The 13,708-nt window shown below is 38.7% G+C and overlaps 3 protein-coding genes and 2 pseudogenes across 8 annotated transcripts; 3 read left to right on the forward strand and 2 right to left on the reverse strand.

Annotated features, from left to right (window-relative positions):
* LOC104782191 overlaps positions 1 to 2,439 on the reverse strand; it is a 9,259-nt pseudogene extending 6,820 nt beyond the window's left edge.
* On the forward strand, positions 2,968 to 4,801 carry LOC104782200 (S-adenosylmethionine synthase 4-like). The gene is made up of 2 exons (XM_010507069.1): positions 2,968 to 3,069; positions 3,300 to 4,801. Exon 2 carries the CDS (start codon positions 3,332 to 3,334, stop codon positions 4,511 to 4,513), a length of 1,182 nt encoding a protein of 393 aa, XP_010505371.1. The 5' UTR covers positions 2,968 to 3,069; positions 3,300 to 3,331; the 3' UTR covers positions 4,514 to 4,801.
* LOC104782211 lies at positions 5,170 to 8,304 on the reverse strand. Of its 6 annotated transcripts, none has more exons than XM_010507117.2 (9): positions 8,142 to 8,304; positions 7,584 to 7,731; positions 7,419 to 7,474; positions 7,272 to 7,291; positions 6,711 to 6,840; positions 6,203 to 6,372; positions 5,833 to 6,115; positions 5,599 to 5,765; positions 5,170 to 5,504 (listed from the first exon to the last, which is right to left on the reverse strand). In XM_010507117.2, exons 5-9 carry the CDS (start codon positions 6,797 to 6,799, stop codon positions 5,269 to 5,271), a joined length of 945 nt encoding a protein of 314 aa, XP_010505419.1. In that variant the 5' UTR covers positions 6,800 to 6,840; positions 7,272 to 7,291; positions 7,419 to 7,474; positions 7,584 to 7,731; positions 8,142 to 8,304; the 3' UTR covers positions 5,170 to 5,268. The 6 variants fall into 6 exon arrangements, with proteins under 6 accessions (XP_010505419.1, XP_010505411.1, XP_010505398.1 ...); XM_010507109.2 differs by having other exon boundaries at positions 7,584 to 7,990; XM_010507096.2 differs by having other exon boundaries at positions 7,912 to 8,304.
* On the forward strand, positions 8,477 to 10,388 carry LOC104782254 (methyltransferase-like protein 13). The gene is made up of 9 exons (XM_010507136.2): positions 8,477 to 8,761; positions 8,843 to 8,956; positions 9,125 to 9,193; positions 9,308 to 9,327; positions 9,408 to 9,460; positions 9,604 to 9,634; positions 9,721 to 9,799; positions 9,922 to 10,061; positions 10,229 to 10,388. The coding sequence occupies exons 1-9, from the start codon at positions 8,581 to 8,583 to the stop codon at positions 10,262 to 10,264; spliced, it is 723 nt and encodes a 240-aa protein (XP_010505438.1). The 5' UTR covers positions 8,477 to 8,580; the 3' UTR covers positions 10,265 to 10,388.
* On the forward strand, positions 10,878 to 13,686 carry LOC104782279 (annotated as a pseudogene).

A 13,708-nucleotide genomic window follows, 5' to 3' on the forward strand; every position in this document is an offset into this window, starting at 1 on the left:
TATATATATATATATATATATATATATATATATATATATATATTTGATATGATGAAGATGAATCTTTTTTTTGTTAACAACATATAGGGATTGCAACTAACTGGAAAACCATTACTACAACATACTGTGTGGATAGAACTTGCCCATGAGAAAGGGGTGCTGGTGATGGTCGTTGATGTTAAGTGGACTATTCATGTTTGGGTATGTGATGGAAGCCGTTTTAAGATTTTTTGCACTTTTGCCTTTTGTGATTAGTAAAACCATTGGACATTTTCAGCTACAACAACTGGCCATAGCCAATCCCACACACTCTGAAAGAATAATAGCATCGTACTATTTTGAACTTGCATTTTTCTTTTAACACTTTTATTTTTTCAATATCCACGCACGCATTTACCTTTTTTTATTATTATAATTTATTTAGATACTTTATATACTTGAAATTAATATATCATTACACAGACGGGGAGATGTCACACTCAAACAAATGAATGTATAACAAACCAGTAATAATTGAGGCTTCTCTGGAATAAGCGGACCAAGATTTTGGTTGATCAAATCTAAGATCAGAAGACCAAGGCAAACTCATCCATCTAACCCTCGAATTGGAGTTGGAGTTGATGCAATGAAGACACTTGCGAGAGGATTCAACCTTCTGAAACATGTCAACGACTTTATGTGTTAGGATTCAAGTTTTGAAACATGTCAACAACTTCATCAAATTGGATTGATGCAATTGGACACTTTGTGATAGGATTCAACTTCTGAAGCATGTCAACAACTTTGGAAACCCAACATTATATTCCCTTCATCAAATAGTACGTTTTTATCATTATAAATGTTTTTTTTTTTCAAACTTCTTATGCGATCAAAACAAATAAATATTTGACTAATATTATTCGAAGAAGAAACCTCACAAAGCAAAGCAAGACATAGAGATTTAGGTAGGTAGCGTAAATTATCAGATTCTTTTTCCTTTTGCCTCTTTGCTTGATCTGCATTGAGTTTGGAACATATGAGCATCCAAGTGGGCAATCATGAATTTCTGAAGTTTCTCCAAGATCCACTTCTCTGAAATATCCACCCTCTCCAATGATATAAGCTGTGTTGCGACGGGGAGTCTTCACCTCGTCATTGTCTTTATCTTTATCTTTATCAAAAACTACAGCGACTTTCTTCTCTTCGTCAATGAAGAAACTCCCTTCTGTAACTCCAAACTGAAAACCAGTGAGTGGTTCCATATCAACACTTAAGAACACCTTGTTCCACAGCACCACTTCTGGTTCAATCTTAACCGTAACCCAAATCTCCATCTGTAAACTGTCCCAGCGCTGAAACAAGACAGCAAGTTGCTCTTCTCTAACACTAGAAAGAGTCACGGTATCTTCTTGATAAGGGATAAACGGCAGACGAAGACGCGGTCCAAACCTCTCTCTTGTAAAATCAAAACAGATCAAAAAACTATGGGTCACTTCCGATTTATTACATTCAGCAAACAATTAAGTATTTCCTTTGAGAGAAACGCCACGTGCATAAAAATGTATATACAGGTCGCAAGTGACATCAAGAACGTCGCTCCATGAGTTAGAGTTTAACTCGTAGATACTGTACTCGACAAGACTCTTAGATTCAGCATGTCTCAAAATCTTGTAGCTTCGGCCTGATTTGCTATTCTCGTATCCAATAGCATACTTATACATGTTCGGACTATGGTGAAGTCTTTGGGGCTTGACCCACAAGTTTTGACCCCAATACGGGTTCCATACAACGAGCCTAGTCAAGTATTTTGTGATGCATAAGACTAAACCGTCGCAGTGATAAACTCTAGATATATCGACTCGATTGGAATCGTCTAGGCTAATAAGTTTAGCGTGACAGTTTATAGTTGGGTCAACGTCCTTATAAAGATTGATGCCCATCAAGTAGACACGAGAATCCATCACCATGACCACCTTAAACTCCTCTGCTGCTGCAGCTTTTGCTTGAGCAATGTGTTTCTTCGTAAAGAAGCGATCCTTGGATAAAGTGTTCCACTCTTTGCAAACAGACCGCACTGCTCTCATAGATGTCATCGGAAGTCTTATGATCACATCCTCTGCCAATTCCCTTGGAAGATCGGACATCATCGTCATCCTTTTTGCGGGTAACTTCTTCTTCTTCGTTGGGTCAACGTCGTAGTGATAGACTTATAAATTTTCTAGTCCTGGTGGTATTTCGTTTATTTGCAAGGTCTTTGGCCCATTTAAGCCCAATAATACTCCTGGCCGGACAAGATCTTCGCAGATCGGCGAAACTGTACAGTTTTATTTTTTTGCCTTTTCAGATCGGACAAGATCAGATTTAGACCATTCCACCATGAGTCTTATATTGACAACATAGCCGACACTGCTGAAAAGCTAAAAAAAGAAGAATTCTATGTTGTCTTTTTACCGGTGGCCACTGGCCAGTGTGGACCCTTCAATAAAAGAGTAAAGAGACAGGCAGACAGCCTGTAATCTCTATTTCACTCCCAAACCGCCCCCTCCGGTTTCCCGGTAATCACGTTCCCCATTCTCTCACACTCACCGACACATCAACACAACACAAACTCTTTCTCTAATTTACACAACTTCTCCATGATCTACCACGATATTACTACTAATTACAATCACAATAACTCATGTAAATTTTAAATTTTAAATTTTACATACCCAACCAAAAAAATATCGACTACTATTTTTTTAGCATTAATTAGATTATCAATAACTACAGTAATATTAAAATTCGTGATTCGAGATCTTCATTTAAGATGCTTTGTCTAGTTGTACTCGCACGCGGTGGTCCAGTTAAGCAAATCCAACGGCTAAAACCAGCTCTCATTTACAGATCTATTATGAACCGTCGGATATCTAGATCTCATTGTCTGAACACAGTTTGATGAAACTAGGAATGAATTTGGACGAAATTACGATCTTACACCCCATCGTGAGCTTCGTATATATAAAGCTTCTACGCTCCTCCTTCACCTTCGTACTACTACTACCACTCTTCTTTAGCTCCAACCTCTCTCCCTCTGTCTCCTCTTTTAAGGTATGTTATCCTTTCCTTCGATTCATACGTTCGTTTTCAAGACTCTGCATTTGAACAAAGTGTCCACTTTTGTTTGAAGTGATTAGTCGAATTTGAATTTGAACCATGTGTTGTTTTGATTTATAGATCTAGTTATTGAATCTAAGATCCCAATTTGAAAATTGATTGAAGTTTCTTATGTATTTACACTTTTTCTTATTGATCTTTGTTTGATTTATGTGCTCTGTTAGGTTTGTTTGTTTTTGAATCGGATCGGAAAAAAATGGAATCTTTTTTGTTCACCTCTGAATCCGTCAACGAGGGACATCCCGACAAGCTTTGCGATCAGATCTCTGACGCTATCCTCGATGCTTGCCTTGAACAAGACCCTGAGAGCAAAGTTGCTTGTGAGACCTGTACCAAGACTAACATGGTCATGGTTTTTGGAGAAATCACCACCAAGGCCAACGTTGATTACGAGCAGATTGTTCGCAAGACTTGCCGTGAGATTGGTTTCGTATCTGCCGATGTTGGTCTAGATGCTGACAACTGCAAGGTTCTTGTCAACATCGAGCAACAGAGTCCTGATATTGCACAAGGTGTTCATGGTCATCTCACCAAGAAGCCAGAGGAGGTTGGAGCTGGTGACCAAGGTCACATGTTTGGGTACGCTACTGATGAGACTCCTGAGCTCATGCCCCTTACTCACGTTCTCGCCACTAAGCTTGGAGCTAAGCTCACTGAGGTTCGCAAGAATGGAACTTGCCCTTGGTTGAGGCCAGACGGTAAGACTCAAGTCACTATTGAGTACTTGAACGAAAACGGAGCTATGGTCCCTGTACGTGTACACACTGTTCTCATCTCAACACAGCACGATGAGACCGTGACTAACGATGAGATCGCAGCTGATCTTAAGGAGCATGTGATCAAGCCTGTGATCCCAGATAAGTACCTTGATGAGAAGACCATCTTCCATCTCAACCCATCTGGTCGTTTTGTGATCGGAGGTCCTCACGGAGATGCAGGGCTTACCGGCCGTAAGATCATCATCGACACCTACGGTGGATGGGGTGCACACGGAGGTGGTGCTTTCTCCGGAAAGGACCCAACCAAGGTTGACAGGAGTGGCGCTTACATCGTTAGGCAAGCAGCTAAGAGCATTGTAGCCAGTGGTCTCGCGAGGCGGTGCATTGTGCAAGTCTCATACGCCATTGGTGTCCCTGAGCCATTGTCTGTGTTCGTGGACAGTTATGGAACCGGGAAGATACCAGACAAGGAGATTTTGGAGATTGTTAAGGAGAGTTTTGATTTCAGGCCAGGTATGATCTCCATTAACTTGGATTTGAAGAGAGGAGGTAACGGTAGGTTCTTGAAGACTGCCGCTTATGGCCACTTTGGAAGGGACGATGCTGATTTCACCTGGGAGGTAGTGAAGCCACTCAAGTCTAACAAGGTCCAAGCTTGAAACCTGAACTCAATCTCAGGTTTTTAGCGTCTCGGTTCTGTCCAGATTTGGGTCTCGTTCTCCTGTATTTTAGGCTCTTTGTGGCTTTTTAGTTTCAACTCTGAGATGGGTTTATTCAATTTTTTTTCACACTTTGGAGAGAAAAAAGCTAAGCAATTGGGAAATTTATATAATTATTTATTATTATAACTGTACTACTGTTGTTGTAAGAAAGTTAATTTCATAATTTGTATTTCTTGCTTCTTTTGAGAAGAAATTTTATATGATGAAGAGTATTATTCAATATTAGTATCCTTTGTTTGCATTATCAATGTCAAAAGAATTGGACTATCCGCTTTGTGGTTCACCCTATCTATGTGGCTTGTATGCTCTTCTATCTTCTTAGTATTAGTTTATGTTGTCATACTTTATGTTTGTATCTTTATTGTCATGTTGGGATGATGTGGTTTGCTATGAACCTATTCATATTTGCTTTGATATCTTCCCATTTAAGTGTGTTGACGGTTGTAAAGACTTATCCTAGAGGTGAGCTCTTGTCAATAGCTTAAATGGAGTTTGTTTGAAAAAAAAAAAAAAAAAGAATTGGACAACATTTTGTGACAAGATTTTAAACAGAGGCAAGCAAATACTGCTATTTGTGAAATCAGAGACGGAAGAAACCAAAAGATGATGAGATCATAAGTGCACTTGTGTGATTACATGAACACACACATCAGGTCCCGTTTGGACACCAGCCATTATATTCTCATTAAGTACTATTGATTTATTGTCTCTCTGTCTCTCGTCGAACTAATATAGAATTCACAAATTTGACTTTTGAGATCAAACATGACGAGATTAGAGTGCACTGGTGATTCCAAGAAGCATACATCAGCTTCAACGAGACAGGCATCTTTGAGCAACAGACCACTGTTAGGTTGTGTGAAATAAACCATTGATACATATTTAACCCATCCGTTCTCCGAGCTTGATCGGCTAAACCATTTAGTAACTGCAAAACAGATACAAAGGACAGATCAAGAAGTGAACGGATTCACATTCATATAACAAGTATCAAGAAATGAGTTAGTGGGTGTTTTTTTTACCTTTCCCAGCAATGTGCCTGCCTTGTAACTGATCAAATATTCGTATTCTAAACTCTACAAACATCTTTGTACCGTCTGAAATGGTTTCAGGATCTACGAGGATCAGATAGATAGAAAGATGGGTTCCTGTTCCTTGCTTTGTCCCCGTTGGATAAAACTTTATCTTCCTGCATTAGAACAATTTAATTAGCTTAAGATCTACGGTTTAGGGACTGGTAACAAATATGTTGTTACCATTTTCTATCCCCAGCGAAGAAAGCATTTGAGTCATAGCTTTCTTTGTCTAACTTGGAGAAATTCTCAATTTTCCAGACGTGCTTAGTGCTAGTAGCATCTTTAATCATTGAAAAACATTCTCCTCTCCCACTTCTTCTCTCTTTGGAAACAAACACATCAGCTCCAAACATACATGTGTCTTCGATGAGGTAACCGTTTGACGCATCAGAGAAGGTACCGATAGGGATAAATTTATCGAATCCCCATTCACGCTTGACAGCATGAAACCGTCTCTCCTTTCCTGCAACACGAAATGCATATTAAGGGTGGGAAGAGGAGTAGAGAAACATGCAAACTTGAAGAAGTGAATAAAAAGTTACAAATCTACCTTGAAGGATCAAATAACTATCTTTGTTTTGATCCAGCAAATACAGACGGAAAACAGCGCCAACCTCCCACCCTGGACTTAATGAACTAGAGTCTGCAAGAGCCAAGTAAACAGAAACATGATCTTTCGTGTTCTTGCTCTTATTTCCATTTGGGTACAGAACAAGTTTCCTGCAAGCAAAACCACATATTCTGTTAATCATGTTAAAAATAATGCACAGTAGTATACTAAAGTCACAGTATTTGATTGGACACCCTAAAATAGAAACAAAGATGGCCCCAGATTTTACATGGGAAACGATCCACTTATGAGTTGAAAAGGTTGAAATCATGACCAGAGAGACTTTATACTAGTCCACTATGCTGAGAGAAAAAAGGAAGACTGAAAAGTGTCTTTTGAATAAAAGAAAGTTTTCGAAAAGGGTTAATGATTAATCTCAATCAGAAAAGGGTTTTGTTAATAATTTTAAAAAGAAGAAGAACAAAGTTGTGTAATAATGATGCCATACCATTTGTAGCCACCAGCTTCAAAGCTCTCAGTTTCATATCTCTCTATAGCATGCTTTGTAAGGAGTGAAAAAGACTCTATCTTGACCATGTAATGCGTTGGTGGGGCATTAGATATGGACTTTATAATTTCTGCAATTATTTCTCACAAAAGTTACCTTTGTGCAAATTTATATGTACATTAGGCTTTAAGTGAAAGAGGAAATGAATCTCTAATTACACTCTTCACAACAAAACAGGACAACACCATTATCCAAAGGTTGAAGTATCAGATTTAGGAAGAAGTAAAAAATTGGTTTTAGATGATATGCTTACGGAAGACAGTTATTTGGACTCTTAAATGACCCCTCAAACATGTTCTCATGAATTACAGTGTAACAATTGGGAAAAAATCTAAGTCAGACCATTGATAATATCGGAATATCAAATCTCACGCTTCTTTTCCTATGACCGATATTAATATGTGCACACATACATCCAATATTCATAGCTGGTAAGTCTGTGTGTGTTTAACCAGACAGGAAAGTGAAAAAAAAAAAAATAGAGGGAGAGAGAGATGATACCATCATGATCACCACCGGAACTGGCCATGAGAAGGTAAGCAGAAACCAAAAGAAAAAGTAGTGAATATGCAGGTAAGCATCAATCTGTTAACAGTTAAGCTTCTATTTATATAGGTGAAAGAAATAGACCGCATTTTAGGATCAAACCTTTATACTTTGCTTGAAAGGATTAACCTTTTCCATGCATGAGAAGACTTATTCCCCTGTGAGGTTGCAGAACCAAAAAGCAAGAATATACATTAACTTAGCAAGCATAAACTTTACTAAAAGTGTTGAACGAACAATCAAGCCAGATGATTTAAAAGTCCTCACTGATTTAATTCCAATCTACAAAGTAACATGTAGATAAAATTTCTTCATCAAAAGAACCACAACACATTGGGATATACGACAAGGTGCTGACATTGTGTAACCAGACTGAGCAAGCTTCCTGATCAACAATTTCTCTGCTTTTTGCAAACTAAACAAAAAAAGTATGCTTCAAAATATGCTTTTGCTACTCTTTACATTTTGATAAAAAGATGAAGAAGCAAAAGGATGAAACAGAGAGCAGTTTTAAACCAATCTTTGAAATGTTCGCAAGGCAAAAGTTATACAGAGACAAAGTCTTTGACACTGCATAAAACCTGAGAATTTATACCTCATCGATAATTTCTCGTATCAAATTCTTGCTCAGAAACTACCAAGTAATGAAACTTCTCATTGTTGGTGTGCTATGCCTAAGCTTAGGTTCAGATAGTCCACCAAGGACCAATTGAAAGAGCGATTCAAACACATAAATCAGTTTACGACGGTCCACACTCTTTCACAGTAAGATTGAGATAAAGGGCACGATAAAGAGAAAAGCTAAGTCAAGTTTTTGGCGAGAACCTGTTCGAGAGAGCTGAATGATCTGGGTTTTTTTAGGGTGAAATCATCGAAACTTCAGTGAAGCACGAAACTTGTACACCATATATTCCCATCTTTCTTCGTTTCCATCCCTTCGCCATCGTCGTCTTCGCGAGAAACTCTGCGTTTGTTTTCCGGTTATTTCGATTTTGAACGGGTTTAATATTAATTTACGAGATTAAATCAAACCGGAAAACCGGTCCGGCCGTTGAGTTGCTTCTATTAAAGCCACGTCACGTGACTTTTTAAATTAGGAAGATGACGTGGCCTTAATTAGGAAGGTCTTTGACCAATACCGTGGTCGCTCATGTATCTGATTATGACCGTCTCTCTTCCTTGTTTTGATCAGAGAGAGTGAAACGAAATCGATCGGGCCAGTGAGTTACGACGACGAGGACGGAGAAAGACGAAGAAGGAGGAGATGACTTCTTCAGAGACGCCGACGCAATCTTACAGCGAGAAATGGTATTGGGACGATCGTTACACGAACGAATCTGAACCGTTCGATTGGTACCAGAAGTATCCGTCATTAGCTCCTCTCATTAATCTCTATGTTCCTCACCGTAATCAACGAGTCCTCGTCGTTGGCTGTGGAAACTCAGGTTTCCAATACACAAATCTATAGGGTTTCTACAGTTTTTGCATTGGATCCGTTTTGATTTTTTTTTTTGGGAATAATGCAGCGTTTAGCGAAGGGATGGTGGATGATGGATACGAAGATGTTGTCAGTATCGATATATCCTCTGTTGTGATTGATACTATGGTTAAGAAATACTCTGATCGTCCTCAGCTCAAATGTGCGTTTTCTCTTTCTTTTTTTTGGTTTTGATTTCTTCTGCTTAGTGCTTGCATTTTTGTGGGGGAGAGAGAGAGATCATAGGAATTGTTCAAATTGGCTTATAGTTTTGATGTATTTGCGTCTGCCTTGATTGCTTGATTACAAGATTGATCATGTGAAAAAACAGATTTGAAGATGGATGTGCGTGATATGAAGGCATTTGAAGATGCTTCTTTTGATGCTGTTATTGATAAGGGTATGTATGCTTTTCTTCATACATGTTTAAATCCCATTACTAGCCGCAATGCATTTTTGTTTTTTGTTTTTTTCATGTAATAACGGTTTTGGACTTTTTTCTTGTGTGTTTCAGGAACCTTAGACTCCATTTTGGTGAGTGAGCTGAGGTAATTGGGAGGTTATGATTTTCTCACGAAAAAGTCTTATCCTTTTTTTTTTTTTTTTTTTTGTAGTGTGGGAGCAATTCGAGGCAATACTCAACACAAATGCTTGAGGAAGTTTGGAGGTACTTTTATACCAACGATACATGGCACGAAATGTTGAATGGTTTCTGTTTTATTTATTTATTCTGGCTTCTTCTTTTTATTATTATTATTTCTTTCTTGATCCTTTGCACCTATAATGAAAGCAGTTGATGAAAATCTATAGGGTCCTCAAGGATAAAGGAGTCTATATCTTGGTACAAAACCCTCATCTCCGGTTTTCATTAGTATTATGTTTGTTTCTATGCACTTTCATTAATGTTGTTTAATTGGTTCTCTGCAGATTACATATGGAGCTCCCAATTACCGTTTTCGATTGCTTGACGAATCATGCTCTTGGGCAACCAAACTTCATGTGATAGGTCAGCTGACCAATTTGTATCTTGTAACATGCCCTCTTGTACCTATTTGTGGACAAGAGTCCCTAGTCCTCTGCTAAACTAAGACTGACTAGTTGTCTTTTTCTTTTTTCTTTGTCTTGCAGACAAAAGTTTAACCGATCAACCGTCAGAAACCCCAAAATGGGAACTGACAAAACCTCTTCCTCTAGATGCTGAGGGAAGTTCAGTGGAATCTGCGATTGGCAAAAGCCCTGATGTTCATTACATCTATGTCTGTATTAAGGTGTGCGGTTGGTTTGATGCTCACCCCTGAAATGTTTTCTACAGCGTTTTCTGGATAACCATTTGCATATTCTGGCTTTATTTCATATGATTGACCCACACTCTCTTCCACATCTTTAAACTCGGTCTGAGATTCACATGTCTTTTTTCTTATGAAAATTGTCTCAGGATGAGTCGTTGAAGATGGAGGCAGACGCACCATGAAGTCGTGGGAACGTTTTCTTTTTTTAAAAAAAAAATATCTTGAGTTCATGATTACTCCGTAACTAGAGGACCAAAACTTAAAATTTTATTGCCAATGGTAAATGTTGGTTTTCTTTACACCGAATCACTGAGATTGCATTCTCTTCCTCTATAGAAATGTCAACATACAACAAATACAACAAAAGCATTGAAATTAATTACATTTTTACTAAAGTTATATCTATCATCATTCTAAAATGGAAATTTAAAATTCCAACTCCAACCCTTTTAATGTCAGAAAACAAAGATGAAAAAAACCCTCTAACCCTGAATGGGACAAAAGACACTCCCACTAATGCTAACTTGCTATTTAGTCGGTTATTTAGATTGCTATTGCCTTTTATAAAAAACCTCTTCTATTGCCTTTTAATATTGAACTAAGGTTTTGGTATTTTTACTTATTTTAGCATCAGTCGGTTGTAAGGGTTTTCCTATATAAGGAGACTCGATGATCAATAAGAAAGCAACTTCCAAGCATTAACCTTATTCTCAAGAGAGACTAGGGTTAAGGGAAGCTTAAGTTTTAGGATCCTCTGTTTTCTAGTTGTTCCTCTGTTTCCTAGCTAACTAACGACGGGTCCTATTACTAGATCTGTATCAAAGGCTAAGGCTCGTAACAGTCACATACAGTGACTTCGTGAACAAAGAACTGATCTTGTTCTCCATGGCGGATCTTCAACGGTCAATTCCCTCAATGGTTGATGGGCTCAAGCCCGGTCAGAGAAAGATACTTTTCTGTGCATTCAAAATTAACTTAGTTAATCGAATGAAAGTTGCCCAATTCGCTGGTTATGATCGAAGAAATCAGCTTATCATCATGGCGAGCAGAGTCTTTCCAGCACTATGATAGGCATGGCACAGGATTACTTGGGCAGCAACAATATCAACTTACTTAAACCAAATGGCCAATTTGGTACACGAGCTTCGGTAAGGATAGCTAATAGACCAACTGTTCTCATTAATCTATGCTTGTGCTCATCATAGTGTACGTACCCAATTGTAGGGTGGAAAAGATGCAGCCCCTGCAGAATACCTTTGGACTAAACTCTCTCATGCAACAAGGGTCTTGTTTGCCAAGGATGATGATGTCCTACTTGATTACTTGAACGAGGATGGGCAAAAGATAGAGCCAACTTGGTAATTATTTCCCTTCTTTAATTGTTTGGTTTTTTTTTTTCTCTTTTCAGACTAGTTAACTTAATATGTTAATGCTGGTTAGGTACATGCCCATAATTCCAACTGTACTTGTCAATGGCTCTGAAGGCATTGGAACTGGGTTGAGCACGTTCATACCGAACTACAACCCTAGAGATATTGTTGCTAACATAAGGCGTCGACTCAATGGTGAAAGTGTGGTTCCTATGGATCCTTGGTATAGAGGTTTTAAAGGAACCATTGAGAAAACTGCGTCCAAGGAAGGTGGTTGTACCTACACAACCACTGGTCTATATGAGGAAGTTGATGACACAACTATTCGAATTACGGAGCTGCCCATCAGAAGGTGGACTGATGATCATACACAATTCTTGCAGTCATTAAAGACGGATAATGGTGCCTCCTTTCTCCAGCAGGTAGATAGAATGCATGATTTAATAATTAGAAACTAACTAGTATTTTTTTATGCCGCTTTCTGAGTCGTTCTTTTTTTTCTGCAGGACGTCAGGTCTAACAGTGACGCTACATCTGTGAGTCTTGACCTTAAATTGAGTGAAGAGAACATGCTGGAGGCTCGGAAAGAGGGCTTTCTTGAGAAATTTAAACTCACCACGAAAATCTCTACAAGTAATATGCATCTCTTTGATAAAAAAAGGTGTTCTAAAGAAATATGCATCTCCAGAACAAAGTAAGAAGAGATCCAACTTGTTTTCATTCTGTTTTTTTTCCCCCCTCTATAAGACATACTAATGTTACATCCCTATGTTGCAGTCCTTGAAGAGTTCTTTGATGTACGGCTTGAATTCTATGAGAAGAGAAAGGTTTGAAAGCAAACTATGATTCAGTCCTTTAGAGGTTTTAGTCATCATGGCAATGTTCTAACATTATGTCTTAACTGTCTTCTGATGTATACAGGATACTATGCTGAAGAATCTGGAACTTGAGCTGCAGAAACTAGAAAACAAAGTAAAGTTCATTCGTGGAGTTGTCAGTGGAGAAATCATATTGAATAGAAAGAAAGCTGATATTGTTGAGGACTTGAGACAGAGAGGGTTTACACCATTTCCGAGGAAGTTAATGCCTGTAGAAGATGCAGTTTCTGGAGCAGTTGATGCAGCTGAAGAATCTGAAGAAAGCTCAGTGGATCCTGCAGATTCCGCAGACACTTATATACTCGGCTCAGAGTATGACTACATATTATTGGAAATGGCTATTGGATCGTTGACTAAAGAGAAAGTCAAGGAGTTATTGTCAGACAAAGAGAAAATAATTGAAACAATTAAAGACTTGAAAAAACACACGCCAAGATCCCTCTGGCTCAGAGACCTGGACTCTCTTGACAAGGAACTAGATGTAAGGATTCACAAAGCTATCCCTTATATAACGCTTAATATTTAATTTGTCACTGATATATCTTGTCCCTCATATTGCAGAAACTTGATCAGGCCGATGCTAAAGCCGAAATAGAGAGAAAGGTAGCACTGGAAAAAATCAGGGCCAGTTCTGGAGCACCAGTAAAGGCTAAAAAACAGGCGCCAAAGAAACCGGTAACAAAGAAGACCACAAAGAAAGCCAGTGAATCCGAAACAACAGAGGCTTCCTATTCAGCAATGGACAGTGGTTAGTCTCCTCGTACTCCAGCGTTTTCATTGCGTTTTGTTTTCTTGGTTGGATCTAATATACATTGGAAACTTTTTTTTGGTTCTATAAGATAACAACGTAGCAGAAGTGGTAAAGCCAAAAGGTAGACAAGGAGGAGCCAAAAAGAAGGCCCCAGCTTCAAAGGTGTTTGCTCAATACAATTTTGGCTTAGGAGTTGCGGATTCAAGCAGTAAGCTGATACACAGTTTTGACAAAGAAGCATTGATCTAACACAACCTATTGTATGTAATTTGGGTCTTAAAGTTAAGTCTTGTCTTTCTTGTGGTTTTATCAACAGAAGCAACTGAAACATCGAAAGCAATTGACGCGGACGATGATGATGATGACGTGGTAGTTGAGGTAGCTGCACCAGCAAAGAAAGGAGGAAGAAAACCTGCGGCAAGTAAAGCCGCAAAACCACCAGCAGCTCCGAGGAAAAGGAAGCAGGTTGCGGCGATTGGGGTGTCTCCGGAGAAGAAAGTGAGGAAGATGAGATCGTCTCCGTTTAACAAGAAGAGTAGTTCTGATGTGAGCACGGGATCGGATGAAGGAGAAAGCTAACGACGACAGAAGTGAGAGATGATATAATCGAGAGGTTGTTTATCAGAT

This window comes from Camelina sativa, chromosome 1 (assembly GCF_000633955.1).
Source record: "Camelina sativa cultivar DH55 chromosome 1, Cs, whole genome shotgun sequence".
In the NCBI taxonomy this organism is placed as follows: Eukaryota; Viridiplantae; Streptophyta; class Magnoliopsida; order Brassicales; family Brassicaceae; genus Camelina; species Camelina sativa.

Excerpts from the sequence above, each read along its gene's own strand:
- LOC104782254 (XM_010507136.2), top strand. The coding sequence starts at position 8,581 with ATGACTTCTTCAGAGACGCCGACGCAATCTTACAGCGAGAAATGGTAT. Across the intron at positions 8,762-8,842 it reads CGTTGGCTGTGGAAACTCAG|CGTTTAGCGAAGGGATGGTG; the intron begins GTTTCCAATACA and ends GGAATAATGCAG. Across the intron at positions 9,635-9,720 it reads ATAAAGGAGTCTATATCTTG|ATTACATATGGAGCTCCCAA; the intron begins GTACAAAACCCT and ends GGTTCTCTGCAG.
- LOC104782200 (XM_010507069.1), top strand. The coding sequence starts at position 3,332 with ATGGAATCTTTTTTGTTCACCTCTGAATCCGTCAACGAGGGACATCCC.
- LOC104782211 (XM_010507080.2), bottom strand. The coding sequence starts at position 7,299 with ATGGCCAGTTCCGGTGGTGATCATGATG. Across the intron at positions 6,116-6,202 it reads TAGTTATTTGATCCTTCAAG|GAAAGGAGAGACGGTTTCAT; the intron begins GTAGATTTGTAA and ends TTCGTGTTGCAG. Across the intron at positions 5,766-5,832 it reads TTCGCTGGGGATAGAAAATG|GAAGATAAAGTTTTATCCAA; the intron begins GTAACAACATAT and ends GTTCTAATGCAG.